Consider the following 18,559-nt stretch of genomic DNA (forward strand, 5'->3'; position numbering starts at 1 on the left):
CGCACCTATAGGACCAGGTAACTTTCGAATAATATTGTGGGCCCTGAAACGTACTCTCTGTGATGGTGGAACTTTATTCCATTTTGTCTCTTTGTCCCTTCCAGTATAATAATGCTGGCTTTCTTCAAGTACTTCCTCATCGTTTTCCTCTGTTTCTGAATCTTCCTGCCGAACTTCACCTGCGTCATCACAATCTGTGTCTACTTCATCTTCAAAATCCTCTTGAACTTCATTATCCTCTTTGAACAACATTTTTTGTATTTCTGCAACATGATTTGGGTCAAGCAGGTTGTACGTCTTACTGTAGCCTGCCATGATCAAGTGTGTCACACCTAAAATGATAAAATTCCTATAAAATAACGCACTCAGGCGCAGTGTATCAATTTGATACCTGATACTCAAACATTCTTAACTGACGATTAAACGGTCCAAAAAGAAAATAAGTGCATTACACATTGTATATTAACATTGTACTCCTTACTAAGTAACGTTGATAACCAAAGAAATGAATTGTTGAAATGCAACATGAACGGGCGCAGTGTATCAAACTGATCAATCAGCACATATATCGACAACAGAGCAGTCGTATCGACACTGAAGCACACAACAATGACAAGCGTTCGGAAAAGGCTACCTACTAACAAGTAGGCATCAGTGCTGCCACTCGTTGACAAATAATTTACAGTAAACTTTGAGGTGTATCAATTTGAACAGCCGCGCCCGACAGAAGGTTAAAACAAAAATCGAAATTATATCTTTAAAGGTAAAGGACTTCAAGACATGAAGGTACAACAATATTTATGTATGTTTATTAACATTTTGTCAAATTAAAATTACATTACATGATTTGACTTCACGTGAAATTGTGAATGAACAACATAGCACTTCTTTGACATATTATGTCATTCCTTAAGAGTGGTGAAAAAAAGTTATTAATTTTTTTCATTGGAAGAAATGAGCACCTAGCTTCAGTTTAAAATTCATCTGTGAATGTTTCATCAAAACCTTACATCAAAACAATAAAAATAACAATTCTGCAAATCATGCTGCATTAACTCCCTCCATAATTATATGTACACATGTTTCTGAAAGTTTCCACATGTATGAATCACTGCGCACTTTGTTTTAGTTTAGTGACACTAGTGAATTCTGAAATTTCATCATTTTAAAAGAATTCTTCATGAGATTAACCTCACATCATGTCTAGCACTATCTTCAGTGCTTTTGTAGGATGCTCCGAACCAGACAAAGCCTAATGATGCTGAATTATGTAGGCCATATGAGGTTTTTTCCTTTATGATTATAACCAAGCTTCAAAATTGCAGTCTCTGGTTCACTGAGTGATGCATAAGCAGCAGATGTATCTGTCACATCTGTAGGAGCACTAATCTGTAAGAGATATAACACAAGATTGGTGATTTTAATTATAGTTTATATTTAAAAAAATCTGTATAGTGGTGCACTTTCAAAATTAGCAGTTTGCAGCAAAATGCATTTCTATCCACATGTTACTCTTGATTTAGAGAAGTAATTAAAATGGAAAGTGGTGGTTCTACAATGGTGGATAGTGTTAAGTCAGCGGAAGGTGGATGGAGGTTCAAATGGCTCTGAGTACTATGGGACTTAACTTCTGAGGTCATCAGTCCCCTAGAACTTAGAACTACTTAAACCTAACTAACCTAAGGACATCACACACATCCTTGCCCGAGGCAGGATTCGAACCCGCGACCGTAGCGGTCGCGCGATTCCAGACTGTAGCGACTAGAACCGCTCGGCCACTCCGGCTGGCTGGATGGATGTGCAGATGAATAAATGAAGCACCCATAGTCTAGTTTCAAACGGGCAAGGGATTGATATAAATGGAGGATGGTGGTTTGATCTAATCCCCAGGAAGTAGCGCATAGGACGCATAGGAGATCGAGGTACCGGGTACAACGTACGACCCGGTAAGACGTGGGAGGACCAAGACAGTTATCTATCAACCAAGAGCCCCAGGAATTTTGCAGTTTCAGTGAACAGAAGAACAACAGGCCCAAGATGTAAAGGCAGTGGAAGAAAACCACTGCACTGTCAGAAATTCATGCAAACAGTTTTATCAGTGGAAAATCGAAAGCCATTGTCAGTGCTCCATGCGTACAGATATTTGAGATATCGCTGAAGATGCCACTCAAGGAGATAAGTCCATGGAGAACTGAATTAGATCGCAAAGTCGTTGACAAAAAGGATGCTGAAGATGCCTGGCAGGAGACAAGGCCGAACTCACACCTAACTTGAAAACTCTGTCTTTTAAAAATTCCTGAAAGACATGGAGCAAGTGGCCTCGGAAGCCACACATGATTAGAGTACAGAGGTGTTGTAGGCTTTCTCCAAATCAAGGAACACATCCAGTGTCTGATATTTCCACAGAAAATTGTTCATGACATGGGTTGACAAAGTGATGAGATGGTCAACTGCAGCTTGGCGTGCACAAAATGCATTTTGTGCAGTGGTTAGTAGATTGCAAGACTTGAGCCACCATGTCAGCTGGCCACGAATCATACATTCCCATCACCCTGAAAACACAAATAGTGAGGGAAATGAGGCAGTAGCTAAAAGGAACGTGTTTCTCCTTACCAGGCTTAGATATAAGTATGACAGTGGCTATGCACCAGCATCTGGGAAACGTGGCATCTGCCTAAACGTGATTTTACATACAAAGGAGAAAGTGCCTATCCGCAAGAGAGAGGTGCTGCAATATCTGAATTTGAACATCATCCAGCCCTGGCGCAGAAGACTGGGATGAAGCGAGAGCACAGTTAGGTTCCCTCATAGTTAAGTTATCCACAATTCTGAGACGAAAAGGATACCATTCAAGGTTCCTCCACTCATTGCTGAGGGAGGAAGGTGGCGTAATAGTGGGTAGAGCTCTAAATCTCTGCAAAATAGCAGCCCGAAGTGTTGGAAATAGCAATAAGGCCCACAATGACATGATCTACTATTGTCAGGTCAGAAACTGGGGAATGAACCTTGGTGCCAGGGAGTTGAGAGAGGTTGCTCATACGATGAAAGGGGGACTGAAACTGTTAAAAGAACTAGCAAAGGAAGTCCAGCTAGCGTTTTTGCTACCCCGAAGAATGTGGCGACACTGCACATGCAACAGCTTATAACGAATACAGTTTGCCATCATAGGATGATGGTTAAAAATGCGAAGAGCACGTCTCCGTGTGTGAATTGCATCGCAGCATGCCTCAGTCCACCAGGGAACCGGGACATGGCGCAGTATAGAAGTAGTGTGAGGTATGGTACATTCTGCGGTAGTAAGACAACGTTTGTAAGGTACTCTACCTGGTCATCACAACCGTGGAAATGGTGTTCAGCAAAGGTTGCCGGGGAGAGTAAAGCCTCAGTCAGTTGTCCTTAGAAAGGTGCCAATTGGGTTTACATGTAAAAGGGGTAAGAGTCAGCAAATGGATAGTGCATGGGAAATAGTTGGTCAAGCACTTGTTGGAGTGAATGGACTAGTCAAGAAGACAGGCAAGCTGGGCAGTGCAAAACAAGGGGTCCAAATGACAATAGATGTGCGTGGAGTCTAATAGTAATTCGGGTGCTCCAGTGTTACGACAGATCAGGTTGCATTAACCAAGCAGGTCGGCGAAGAAGGAACCTCTTGAATAGGCTCTCGAAGAGCCACAAATGGGATAGTGGGTGAGGGAGCTGACTAATAATCTGGAGATAGTCTGAAATGTGGACTGCAACAGCTTGCTGCTGGGTATTCACTGAGATGGTTTGATTATGGGTGTCATCCCGAATGAGCAGAATGACTCCCCCACGAGTTGGAATGTCATCCTCAGGGGGAAGGTCAAAGCATACCAAAAGGAAACACATGAGGTTGAAGTGATTTTGAGAACACAATTTCGTTTCTTGGAGGTAGAAAACAATCAGACACTGTGATTCCAAGAGCAGCCGTATTTCTTCTTTATTGGATCTAATACCACAAATGTTCCACTGGAGAAGAACATAAAGGGGAATGTGGAGGAGGGAACAAATGAAGGGCAGTCACCTCAGCTGCTGCCGAGTGCCAGCCTTCGAAGAGTCAATGCTACAGGGCGCAGATGCTGAAGGATCCTGTTCCATGAAACCTATGGAGGTGTCAACATTTTCCTTGGGCCTCCCTGAGGACCCTAGGGCAGAAAAATGGTTGGCAGTGTGCACTGGTAAAAATGGAGGTCGGCTTGGTGAGGGCATCACATGGCGACAGTGTTGAAGAGGATTTCTGAGTCGGGGAAGGAGAAGACCATTTTCTGAGAGCCTTCATAGTTGGCAGATGAAGACACAGATGCTTGTTGGCCGCATGGTATGAGGCAGCAAGGTCGCCATTACAACTGATAAAGAGGGGTGGGGGGTTGGGGGTGGGGGTGGCAGTGGTGGGCAATTGCTCTCATGAGCATCTCTACCACAAATAACACATTTGGCTAGGTTTGGAATGTATGGTCAGGTTGTGATGATCTTAATCTTCGATGGAAGCCCTAATTGATCAAATGTGAGAAAAAGGATGTGTGTAGGCACTACGTTTGCACTCACCTTTTTCGTTACCCAGTGGACTGCAGTGACACCCTGATTAGAGATAATGTTTGATTCCCCCTTGGCCAGACCATCAAGCAGCCGAGTGTAAATAACACCATGTGAAGAATTCAGAATATGACGTGCCTTGACACGAACAGGATATTTGTGGAAGAGCGAAGCTGCAAGCAATTGTTGGGCTTGAATATCACAATTGGTCTCTAGAAGCAAAGTCTCATTTCATAAGTGAGCGCAGGACTTCACAGGACCTGCAATTGCATCAACACCTTTCTGAATAATAATTGGATTAACTGTAGCACAAGACTGAATTTCTTCAGTACATGACACCATGAGAAACTAAGATGCAGCTTACAGAGTCATTGAATCTTTAGCCTCATTCCATTTACGTTTGTTAGATGTAGACTGAGAGGAAGATGATTTGCCCATTGCGAAAAAATCCCCCATGATTGCCAGCATGTCTGATGGCATGCTCCTTCTGACTGGGGGCTCCCTCAGAGATGAACTCACCTGTCTTAGGTGACTGTTCACACCTCAGGTCACACCTCCTGAACTCCAGATAGAGGGAGCAATTGCCCACTGCGAAGGTAGCAGCTCAGGCAATCATACTTCCCCAGGCCTGGTCTGTATCAGGGGTTATGAACCCTACCTTTCGACCCTGGGCTGGGAATTGTGTGTTACCCCGTCAACTGTCACACAAAACTTCAGAATGCATTCCTGAAAATACCCAAGATATTTCCCCAAGGAATGGGAAAAAGAATAGCAGAACACTAAACATACAGCACGGAAAGGGAAGAGGTGCTGAAAAGGCTGGGGACCTATGGTAGCCAGGCACAAACTCACCAATGAGTGGAGAGCTAATTGCTTCATTTCAGGCAACAAAAATCAGAAAATACAGTCACTTCCATCTGGCAAATATCTGATAATTTTGATAAATATACAAAGGGAGCAGGGGTGGACACAAGAAAGTTTTTCTTGAACACCTGGACTGTATAATGACTTGACTCAAGCGACTTGACTCAAGCTTCATCAGAGCTCCATCAGGATTTACAAAATCAAGTTAAGAGAGACAAGAGTTCTCCATAACAAAGAATTACTGACAATTTGCCAAGTAATCTACACAATTATCAATGTTCACAAATGATGGTCATTTCAGGCATTGATAACTGTTGCTTCCCTCCCCTTTCCAAACCAGCAACTTAAGCTTATTAGCTTATTCACTATTTAACTGCTTCTCATTCTCATATAGTTAAGCTGTACACCAAACACCAATATTTGTTTTTATCACACTACATTTTATAACAACAAAAACAATCAATTATAGATAAAATTATTTAATTGGATGGATAAAAAATCTACTCACCAAGTGGTGGCAGAACACTCACATAAAAAAACTGTTGTGATTGGCAATCTTTCGGAATCAGTGGCTCCTTCTTCAGGCAAATGTGTTGGAGGGGAAGGAAGAGGGGCGAAGAAAAAGGACTAGAGAGATCTAGGAAAAAGTGGTAGATTTTGGGGTAACAGAGGTAGGAGGGAGGGAGGGAGGGAGGGAGGGAGGAGGGAGGAGAGAGAGAGAGAGAGAGAGAGAGAGAGAGAGAGAGAGAGACATATGGGAAAGACAATGAAAGCTGCAGAAAACTAAGACGGAGAGAAGCAAAGAGTAGCTACAACGAAGAAATTCTGAGACGGAAGAAATTAATGTAAATTAAAGCCAGGTGGGTGGCAAGAACCAAGGACATGTTGTAGTGCTAGTTCCCACCTGTGGATTTCTGAGAAACTGGTGACTGGTGTAAGAATCCAGATGGCGTGCATGGTGAAATAGGCGCCGGGATCACGAATGTCAAGTTGTAGAATATGCTCTGCAACAGGACATTGCAAGTTGTCGGTATACACCATCTGCCTATGCCTATTCATCATTATTGATAATTTGGTGGTAGTTGTGCTGATGTAGAAGGCCGAACAGTGTTCACATAACAGCTGGTATATGACTTTTCGGTTCGCAGGTGACTCTCCCTTTGATAGTATATGTTTTACCAGTTACATGGCTGTCATAGGTGGTGGTAGGAGGGTGCATAGGACAAGTCTTGCAGCAGGGATGGCCACAGGGTAGGGAGCCATAAGGTACGGAGATAGGTGCAGGAGGAGCACAGGGTCTGACAAAAATATTGCGGAGATTGCGAGAGTGACGGAAAGCTATTCTAGGTGTGGTGGGCAAAATTTCAGACAGAATGGATCTCATTTCAGGGCACAATATTAGGAAGTAATGGCCCTGTTGAAGTAGCTGATTATCACATTCCAGACCAGGATAATACTGAGTCACCAGTGGTGTGCATCAAAGTCGTTTTTTGGAGGGATCAGCAGTATCAGGATTGGATGTGATGGCCCTAGAAATCTGCTTTTTCACTAGACTGGTGGGGTAATTACATGCAGTGAAGGCTGAGGTGAGAATGGTGGTGTACTGCTGTTAAGAGTCTGCATCCGAACAAATATATTTGCTTTGGATGCCAAGGCTGTAAGGGAGGGAATATTTGACATAGAAAGGATGGCAGTTGTCAGAATGTACTGTTGTTTGTTGGTAGGTTTAATGTGGATGGAAGTGTGTAGCTGGCCTTCGGTAAGGATGGAATCAACTTCAACGAAAGTTGCATTGGATTCGGAATAGGACCATGTGAAAATTAATTGGGAGAAAGTATTCAGAGATTCCAGGAATTTTAGCAGGTCAGCCTCACCACAAATCCATATGGTACAGATGTCATCTATGTATTGAAATAAAACCAACAGCTGAAGATTTATGGAACCAGGGAAGCTCCCTCCAAGTGATTCCTGAAAAGATTGGCATAGGAAGGAGCCATCTTGGTTCCCATGGCCGTACCCCTGATCTGTCGGTATGTCTGCCACTCAAAGGTGAAGTAGTAGTTGTTAACAACAAAATTGATTAAGGCAAGTAGGAAGCATGTCATAGGTTTGGAATCAGTTGGCCGCTGACTGAGGAAATGTTCAGCAGCAGACCAACAATGTACGTGGAGGATGATGGTATAGGGGAAGTGGCATCAATGGTGACAAGCAAGGTGTGTGGTGGGAGTGGGACAGGCACGGATTTCGGAAGATCTAGGAAATGGTTGGTATTTTTTATGTAAGAGGGGAGTCTTTGTACTTTGGGTTGCAAGTGTTGATCAACTAAGGCAGATATATGCTCAGTGGGCGCTTTGAAGCCAGTAACTATAGGATGGCCAGGATGATTGGGTTTGTGGATCTTAGGAAGAAGGTAGAAGTTGGGGGTGCGTGGTTTGGATGGGGTGAGACGTTCTATGGATTGAGGTGTTAGTCCTTGTGAGGGGCATGATGTTTTAAGCAGGGACTGCAGGTCAGTTTGAATCAAAGGGATGGGATCTGATGGCAGACGTTGTATGTAGAGGTGTCATTTAGCTGGTGTAGACCTTCACTAACATACTCCTTCCAGTCAAGTACTAGAGTGGTAGAGCCTTTGTCTGCTGGAAGGATAATGATGGAGTCATCAGCTTTTAGAGAATGTAGAGCATGTCAGATGACAGGTTATGGTCATGTTGTAGGCACCTGGGGAAGAGTTGTGAAGCAGTGCTGGATGTGAAGAATTCTTGAAAGGTTTGTAAGGGATGATCTTGAAATAGTGGTGGTGGATAATGCAGGTTTAGGGCTGAAAGTGAGACCTTTAAATAATATAGATTATTCAGGAGGGGTGAGTGTTTTAGATGTTACAACTCTGCAATATTCTTGTCAGACCCTATGCTCCTTCTGCACCCATCTCCCTACCCTATGGCTCCTACCCCTGTGATCATCCCTGCTGCAAGACCTGCCCTATGCACCCTCCTACCACTACCTATAACAGCCCTGTAACTGCCGAAACATATACTATCAAAGATAAAGAGCCACCTGCAAAACAACATGTCATATACCAGCTATTATGTAAATACTGGCCGGCCTTCTACATCAGCACGACTACCTCCAAATTATCAATTAGAATGAATGGGCATAGGCAGAGAGAGTATAATGGCAACCCCCAATATACTGTTGCAGAGCAAGCTCTACAACGTTTCATTCATGACCTTGGCATCTATTTCATCACATGGGCCATCTGGATTCTTCCCCCAGACACCAGTTTCTCAGAACTCTGCAGGTGGGAACTAGCACTAAAACATGTCCTAGGTTCTTGCCATACACCTTGGCTTAATTTATGTTAATTTCTCCCGTCTCAGAATTTCTCCATTATAACTACTCTTTGCTTCACTCAATTTTAGTTTTCTACATCTTTCATTGTCTTTCCTACCTATTTTTTTTTCACCGCCACCTCCACCTGTTACGTACAATGCACTTACCACCTGTTACGTACAATGCACTTAGCTTTTCACTCTCATTAACTCATGCATGATGTTTAAGCAGTAATCTCTGTCTGCATGTTATGCTGTCTTCCACCTTTAAGCTCTCAGGTTTTCAAATCTCATCCGATGCAATCGCAATCAACCAGTCTTTCCTTCTCATCCCGTAGAGTAAATATCCCGTGAACCGGGGTTCTGGGTGACTTTCTCGAAATCTACCTATTTTCCTAGACCTCTCCAGTCCTTTTCCTTCATCCCTCTTGTTTCCCTTCAACCCTTCTGTCTGAATAGGGAGTCACTGGCTCTGAAAGCTTGCCAATTACAACCATCTTTTATGTGTATGTTACGCCACCAATTGGTGAGTAGATTTTTTTATCTATCCAATTAAATGCTTTTTAATTTGAACTTCTTGTACACTGACTGAAAGTATACACAGCAGCATGGAAAATAAGCAAATAATATGACATTGAGCATTGAAAGTTGTAAAGGTGATAAAGGTAACACTGCAGTAGTCATATATTAAGGTGATTATATCAGCAAAATCATAGAATTCTTTCTCCAAAATAACATAATTAAATAATTAACATAAGACTGACATCAGATTTAAATATCAACTTCAACTAATGAAATAATTAGGAAATATCTTTTATCAGATGATAACGTCCAATGTAACTTCGTCATGAACCCCTTTCCACCTAAACTAAGATCTCGGCCAAAAATTCATGAACCTTATTGCCCAATATGACTCATTATTAATTCAACGAAAAGCCCTCCATATTACATCTCAAAGAAGCTTAAATATATCCTCAGTAACTTTTACACACTTGAAAACAATTCTTCCATCAGAAATTCCCAAGAATTTATGACATCATTGACGTGCACATACCAGACAATGCGACATTTGCATATCTGGATGTTGTGAAGCCGTACACTTATATGAGGTCTGTTCAAAAAATTCTGAACTTCATCCATAAAATTTTTCTAAGCTTACCTTTTACTTATTGTGTATGGTTTCCTTCAAAATACTTTCCTTCACAATTGATACAACACTCCCAACACCGTTTCCACTTCCAGAACCTGTCGTGGTATTCCTCTTGCTGGATTGGTGAAGTGCCATCTGCAAATTTTCTTTTATCTTGTCTACCATTGCATATCTTCATCCTTTCAACTGGGTTTTAATCTATGAAAATAAAAAAAAAGTCCGTAGGGGCCAGATCTGGAGATTACAGAGGATGAGACAGCACAGTAATTTTGTTTTTTGTGCAATAGTCACACCAACAGGCATGAAGGTACGGATGCATTATCATTATGCAAGAGCCACGAATTGCCTTATCATATTTCAGGACGTTTCCTTCTCACATTTTCTCACTGGCGTTTCAACATGTCCCAATAGTACCATCGATTAATAGTTTGTCCCTATGGCACAAATTCATACTGAACTAATCCTTCCGAGTCAAGAAAACTACCAGCTCGGCTTTGACATTTGATTTGACCTGACCTGACTAGCTTTTCTTGGTCTTGGAGAACGTTTCTCGACTCAGTGTGAAGACTGAACTTTGGTATCAACATCATACCCGTAGACCAATGTCTATACACCAGTTAAGATTCTCTTAAGGAACATCTCATGCTCATTTGTGTAATCCAAAAGCTCTTTACAGATTGCAAGGCAAAAGTCTTTCTGGTCTTGACTCATGAGCTGTGGGATGAATTTGGTGGCAACATGATGCATTCCAAGATGCTATGTCAGGACTTCACGACATGATCCAACTAAAATGTTACATTCTTCTGCTATCTCTCGGAGAGTCGGCCTTTGATTGGCAGGCACAATTTCGTTGACATTGACATGAGCATCATTGGTATACGTGGAAGGGCATCCTGAACGAGGTTCATCTACAACTTCCATCCGGGCATTTTTAAACAATGAGAACCATTTGTAATACTCAGCACAGCTTAAGCACTCAGCACAGTAGGCTTCCTGCATCATTTGGTTTGTTTCGGTAAAGGTTTTCTTGAGTTACACACAAAATTTAATGCAGACTGATTGCTCTTCTAATCCTGCTATCTCAAAATTCGCAAACTGTGCAACACAATGCTCTACTCAATACAGGACTGAACAATAACTAACAGACATACAATGATGAAACTTCTGGCAGTTACACATTATACACAGGAGTGTGCAGCGCTGCCAACCGCATTTAATTTCAACACACCATTGGTGCAAAATTACGAATGTTCCAGAATTTTTTGAACAGACCTTCGTATATCTGTCCATGATACTACTTAAATATTAGGTGCAATTTACTAAAGAAACAAACTTAACAAGGCAGAGATAAATGAACTCACAGACATTAGAATTAATTCTCGCACATAACTACTAATTCAACAAGAAAATCTACAGGCAGCCAGATGATCTACCAATCGAAAACAGTCTTGCAGGGCTCTTAGCTGTTATTTACATAAACCACATGAAAAATAAGTTTTTCCGTGCCAATGCCCATTTAAAAGATAAACTAATTTATTGCAAAAGTTACAGATATGATATAATCACCCTCTTCAATGGAACAGTGGATGAAATAGACTAGTTTGCAAATGCAATAAGGAACATGAACCACAATATTAAATTCACTATCGAGTAGCAGACATGAGAGCATCAGTTTTCTTGTTCTTAGAATAAAAACTTGAATCAAAAGCATGGTTTTAAAATTAACACAAAACCTACCACGACAGATATAATTATAAATAATTCTTACTGCCACAGTACAAAGCACAAAATGGCATGTCTCAGATCCATAACTGTATCATGGGTTTACCTGTCTCCTTCTAAACCACTAGTGGTTTACAATCAAACTTTGTACACACACCACTTATTGTTTGGAAAGAAGTACTGTAGGGGTAAGAATCATCGCCACTGACATGGAGGTAGGGGTGCAAATGGGGTGACATAAGAGATGGGCAGAGGAGGGGGAAAGGAGATGGACAGAGAGAGGAGGAGAAGGAGGTGGAAGACAAAGAGAGGTGGGAACAGAAGATGGACAAAGAGAGGGGACAGGAGAAGTAGATGGATATACAGAGGGGAGAGGCGGAGATCGGAGATGGACAGAAAGTGGAAGAGCTGGCAACAGGTGGACAGAGGGGAGAGGGAGAGGGAGAGGGAGAGGGGGAGAGGGAGAGAGAGAGAGAGAGAGAGAGAGAGAGAGAGAGAGAGAGAGAGAGAGAGAGATGGCGACAGGTGGACAGAGAAAGCAGAGAGGTGGCAACAGGTGGAAAGGCAGAGGAGAGAAGGCAGTGGCAGGCAGAGAGGGGGTGCAGCAACTGTGAGCAGAGAGGGGGATGCGGTGGGCAGAGAGGAGGGCACGGCCGTCGCGGGCAGAGAGGGAGGTGTGGCCGCGGCAAGGGGGCAGAGAGTAATTGAAAGGCATTCATTGTCTTCAATGTCTTCTTGAGCCTCTTTGAAATATTTATGCGACTCATAAACTCATCTTACTCATAGCAGATTCACCAAAACCTACAGTCAACATTTCAAATGCAGTGCTGCCCTTCATTCCATTTTTCAAGCAAAATTTAATGAAAATTCCTTGATCTATCTTTTTCAAAAGAAAAAATTTGCCCAATTATAACCTTTTCGACTGTCAACAATAAAATAAATATTCAAAACAGCTGAAAATAATGACGACGTTTGGTTTGTGGGGCGCTCAACTGCGCGGCCATTAGCACCCGTACAAAGTCCCAATTTTTTTCACACTCCAATCTAGCATTGTCACTAATGATGAAATGATGAGGACAACACAATCCCCAACCCTGCTGGGAATCGAACCTGGGACCCTGTGATCCAGTGGCAGCAACGCTATCCGCTAGACCATGAGCTGTGGACACAGCTGAAAATGCAAACATACATCAGGAACATGTACACCAACAAGAAAGCCTGCAAAATTAAAAAATTCTCTTTACTTTTCGATTGCACCTCTTTTACACACCCACCCAATCACACACACATTTTTATAATATAATAGCTCCAATTCCCCCCATTCCTTTTACACCTGACCACTATCTCTCTACACTTTCCATCTCCCTCATACACGTCTCCTACCTCTTCTTTCTCTGTCCATTTGCATCTCCTCCTCGCTCTGTCCACCCCCTTCCCTATCTATCTCAACCTGTCCCCAGCCACACTCACTGGCAAGTGTAACCCCAGCAATACAGTTCAATACAGGAGGCAATACTACTCCCACAAAACACCTGTCACATAGGGCAGGCTATGTATCAGTGGCTTGAAGATCATTTGCCCCTGATGTATAGGCTACCCTACAAAGTCAGTTTATTTGGCAGACACTGTTTCCACACATATTGTGCAGGGCAGCCTATATGCCAGGGGTTGGCAATAAAAATGTTTTTGCCTATATCTCTGCTCCTATTGGAGCTAGGGAGTTATAAACCCCATAGTGCTGATATTCTTGAGACCTGCTGTTCTCTCTACATGTCTCCTCCTCATCCTCCTTCCAGCTGTTGTCACATGAACCATATCATTCAACAAGTGAAATGCTGACCATCTCCACAGTGCTGGCGAGTGCTTAGAAACAATGTGGCTTGAGCATACAGTACAAGGGCCTCAACATGGTACACATGATCACAGCAAGTTCCAGTGGCAGCTGTCAGCTGTATCTGGCTCACAGATCACACCATTTGCTTAGGAAATCAACGGGAATTAAATTCCTTTAATAGCTTTATTGAAATGCACATATTCCTGGGCATGTAATAGTCATGCCGCTCTGCCTGTAGTATACATAAATAAAAGCTTCAATCTCCATGAACATGTTATAAGAGGAAAAAGAAACTTCCATGTCTAGTCATTAAGGACATCAGGTAATGAAAGCTTCCAAATAAGGCAATGCAAATTTACAACTGTCATCCACAGAAGATACAATTATTTCATCATTCTCACTTTTTAGTGAAATCTCAATGTGCTTTTTCCTTTATCATTGTTTCTGTTCACCAGCACCATTTTTAGAACGTGTGATATACAAGACCTTATACAAGAAAGAACCAAATATTTAGTGCAAGTAATTAAGATCGAACATTATACAATATGCTTGTATTAAATTAATAAGAAAATCTCAGAACCTAGAAAATGTGAAGGTGAGTAATAAAAAGTTGGATATAGTGAGACATGAACCAGCTACACATCACACACCATTCATTAACCTCCACTGGACTTCTGCAATAGACAAATCTGCCTTTTATGTTACTATCTTCTGAAGGCTTTAGCTGCAGATATGTTATTATCTGACATTTAATTATAACACATTGTGCCAAGAACAATGTTTTTTTTTTGACAGAATTTCAGGGTGCCTTTGCCCTGAAACCATACTTTCACAACACACAAGTCACAATTAAAAAAATCTTTAACCACCAATTTGATGTTTGCACTCTTTTTATTACAACAAATCTTGCCAATACACAATGGCTTCTTGAGAGATCCTCAATTTACTGGGGCTCTGAAACGGGATATATTTGAAGGAAATAGGTTATAATATAAAATCCAGCAAATATGGGCTTAAACTGAAAGCCAATACGGCATCTCCCTGATTCTGCACAGAAAAGAGATGGCTTGCATGAGAAGAACATTGAGATCTTCTATCTCATTGGTCTATGTTCAAATGCACATTCAGTATATCTGTCATGCTTGATATGGCTCTCCAAGCTTGGAAAGACTCCCCAACATTATTTTTCTATGCTGTGATGTCAGAAACTCAGCATACTCAATACTGACATTTGAATGCACAGTTCATGTGGCAATAGCTTCTCTCTGCCCATCACTTCCTCCCCTGCCTCTCTTTCTGCTCCTTCTCCTTCTCCCCCCTCTCTCTTCCCATCTCCTCCCCCCTCCCTCTCTCTCTGCCCATCTTGTCCTCCAACCTAAATCTGGAGATGTTTGAATGATGCTGAATGCAGATGCTTTAGGAGAGATGAGAACATTGAAGTAGTGGGAGAGAGTGCAACCCAGCAAGGAGAATTTTAAATACTACTCTAGAAATCTGAACCTGAATTAATAAATTACGAGGGTCACTCCAAAAGAAATGCACACTATTTTTGAAAAATTACAGTTTTCATTCTGCATATGTGAAAGTTTTACAGTGTGTAGATATATCCTTCCCATTTGTTTTCAAACTTACTTCAACCCGTTCCCATGAGTGGCGCCATCACAGCATGTCTTCAAGATGGCTGCTACACTTGATGTTTGTCAGAAGCAACATGCTGTCATAGAATTCCTGTGTTGTGAAAACGAGACAGTGGGAAACATCCACAAGAGGTTGAAAAAGGTGTATGGAGATGCTGCTGTCGATAGCAGTACAGTTAGTCGGTGGGCAAGCAGGTTACGTGATGAAAGTGGGCATGGCAATATTGAGGATTGTCCTCGCAGCGGCAGGCCTCGTAAAGCACACACTGCAGACAATGTGCAGAGAGTTAACGATTTAGTGACTGCCGACAGACGCATCACAGTGAATGAATTGTCATGCTTCGTTGGGATAAGGGAAGGAATTGTTTGCAGAATACTGAAAGCATTGGCGTTAAAAAACGGTTTGTGCCAGGTGGGTTCCCAGGATGTCGACAGTGGCTCACAAAGAAACAAGGAATATGGTATGCAGCGAACTTTTGGAACAGTACGAGAATGGTGGAGATGAATTTCTTGGAAGAATTGTGACAGGTGATGAAACATGGCTCCATCATTTTTCACCAGAGACGAAGAAGCAATCAATGGAGCGAAACCATGCAAATTCACCCAAAAAAAAAAAAAAAAAAAAATAAAAATCCAAAACCACACCTTCTGCTGGAAAAGTTATGGCTATGGTGTTTTTCGATTCCGAAGGACTATTGCTTGTGGACATCATGCCAAGTGGAACCACCATAAATTCTGATGCATATTTGATGACAATGAAGAAACTTCAAACTCGACTGAGTCGTGTTTGACCACATCGGCAAAAGGAGGATGTTTTGCTGTTGCACGACAATGCCATGGAAGCGATAACAAAACTCGGATGGACAACACTGAAACTGCCACCTTATAGTCCTGACCTGGCTCCATGTGACTATCATCTCTTTGGGAAACTGAAAGACTCTTCGTGGAACAAGGTTTGAAGATGATGACTCCCTTGTGCACGCTGCCAAACAGTGGCTCCAACAGGTTGGTCCAGAATTTTACCGTGCGGGTATACAAGCGCTGGTTCCAAGATGGCGTAAGGCAGTTGAAAGGGATAGAAATTATGTGGAGAAATGAAAATATTGTTCCTAAAGGATGTATCTACACACTGTAAAACTTTCAAACGTGTAGAATAAAAGATGGATTTAAAAAAAAAAAGTGTGCATTTCTTTTGGAGTGACCCTCATAATTCTATTCTTATGGAACCTATGGGTGACACGATATAATTTCAATTTTGGCAACCTCAAGTTTGAGCAAAAGTGAAGGGGAAAGTTATATATTCAGAAAATCTGTGGCATTATTAAGATGGGGAAGGCAGTCACTATTGATAAAATCCAGTGAGAGTTTAAGTAAGCAGATAATAATTAAGACTGTAAATGAGCTTTACATCATTCTTGAAAAAATCCTAATATTGAAAAGAATCAAGGAGACTTTTACTATGTAGTATGATATTAACAGAGATTGTTGGAAGATGAAGTAAACACATTACAAAAGGAATAAGTTTTAAGAAAGCTTTTTGTTGTTCTCAAACTCAAATATGGCAGAGTCGATGAGGAGGAATATGAGTTACCTTTTCTGTGAATGTTTAACACAAAAATGGAATTTATTATGAATTGTTGGTTGGTCAAAGAGAGGTGAAAGATTTCTTGGAGGATTGCATAAAGGCAAGAAAGTGAATGAGAAAATGACAGACAAATTATAAGAAGCGAAAGAAAGACTGAAAGGGTAAAGGTAACTATGATACATCATACAGTTGAAGCACTGAGTGGTACCAGGCACACAAACAAGACTCAACTCCTAATTAAACTTTCACACGAAGTCCTTTATTTGTCTGAATACTTAGCTATGAATTCAGTCTTATTATATTCTTATATGAATATGAATTCAGTCTTATTATATTCTTAGCCCCATCATGAACCACAGACCTTGCCGTTGGTGGGGAGGCTTACGTGCCTCAGCAATCCAGATAGCCGTACCGTAGGTGCAACCACAACGAAGGGGTATCTGTTGAGAGGCGAGACAAACGTGTGGTTCCTGAAGAGGGGCAGCAGCCTTTTCAGTAGTTGCAGGGGCAACAGTCTGGATGATTAACTGATCTGGCCTTGTAACACTAACCAAAACGGCCTTGCTGTGCTGGTACTGCGAATGGCTGAAAGCAAGGGGAAACTACAGCCGTAATTTTTCCCGAGGGCATGCAGCTTTACTGTATGAATAAATGATGATGGCATCCTCTTGGGTAAAATATTCCGGAGGTAAAATAGTCCCCCATTCGGATCTCCGGGCGGCAACTACTCAAGAGGTCGTCGTTATCAGGAGAAAGAAAACTGGCGTTCTAGGGATCGGAGCGTGGAATGTAAGATCCCTTAATTGGGCAGTAGGTTAGAAAATTTAAAAAGGGAAATGGATAGGTTAAAGTTAGACATAGTGGGAATTACCGAGGTTCGGTGGCAGGAGGAACAGGACTCCTGGTCAGGTGAATACAAGGTTATAAATACAAAATCAAATAGGGATAATACAGGAGTAGGTTTAATAATGAATAAAAAAAATAGGAGTGCGGGTAAGCTACTACAATCAGCACAGTGAACGCATTATTGTGGCCAGGACAGACACGAAGCCCACGCCCACTACAGTAGTACAAGTTTATATGCCTACTAGCTCTGCAGATGATGAAGAAATTGAAGAAATGTATGATGAGATAAAAGAAATTATTCAGATAGTGACGGGAGATGAAAATTTAATAGTCATCGGTGACTGGAATTCGATAGTAGGAAAAGGAAGAGAAGGAAACGTAGTAGGTGAATATAGATTGGGGGAAAGAAATGAAAGAGGAAGCCGCCTGGTAGAATTTTGCACAGAGCATAACTTAATCATAGCTAACACTTGGTTCAAGAATCACAAAAGAAGATTGTATACATGGAAGAAGCCTGGAGATACTGACAGGTTTCGGATAGATTATATAATGGTAAGACAGAGATTTAGGAACCAGGTTTTAAATTGTAAGACATTTCCAGGGGCAGATGTGGACTCTGACCACAATCTATTGGTTATGAACTGCAGATTAAAACTGAAGAAACTGCAAAAAGGTGGGAATTTAAGGAGATGGGACTTGGATAAACTGAAAGAACCAGAGGTTGTACAGAGTTTCAGGGAGAGCATAAGGGAAAAATTGACAGGAATGGGGCAAAGAAACACAGTAGAAGAAGAATGGGTAGCTCTGAGGGGTGAGGAAGTAGTGAAGGCAGCAGACGATCAAGTAGGTAAAAAGACGAGGGCTGGTAGAAATCCTTGGGTAACAGAAGAAATATTGAATTTAATTGATGAAAGAAGAAAAAATAAAAATGCAGTAAATGAAGCAGGCAAAAAGGAATACAAACGTCTCAAAAATGAGATCAACAGGAAGTGCAAAATGGCTAAGCAGGCATGGCTAGAGGACAAATGTAAGGATGTAGAGGCT

At 41.7% G+C, this 18,559-nt stretch overlaps 1 protein-coding gene across 2 annotated transcripts in view; it reads right to left on the bottom strand.

Moving 5' to 3' along the window:
• Positions 1-928: 928 nt before the first annotated feature.
• The window catches only part of LOC124622494, a 151,994-nt gene continuing 134,363 nt past the window's right edge, over positions 929-18,559 (bottom strand). Inside the window, exons 10-11 of one of the 2 annotated variants that reach the window (XR_006980636.1) lie at positions 9,901-10,089; positions 1,262-1,389 (exon numbers count right to left, since the gene is read on the bottom strand). Coding sequence is in view for 1 of the 2 variants with exons in the window: in XM_047148207.1 (XP_047004163.1) it covers positions 1,267-1,389 (123 nt within the window). In the remaining variant the exon portion in view is untranslated. Of the gene's footprint in view, positions 1,390-9,900; positions 10,090-18,559 lie in introns of both variants that reach the window. The other variant, XM_047148207.1, reaches the window with a different exon arrangement.

Source organism: Schistocerca americana, chromosome 7 (assembly GCF_021461395.2).
Source record: "Schistocerca americana isolate TAMUIC-IGC-003095 chromosome 7, iqSchAmer2.1, whole genome shotgun sequence".
Lineage (NCBI taxonomy): Eukaryota > Metazoa > Arthropoda > Insecta > Orthoptera > Acrididae > Schistocerca > Schistocerca americana.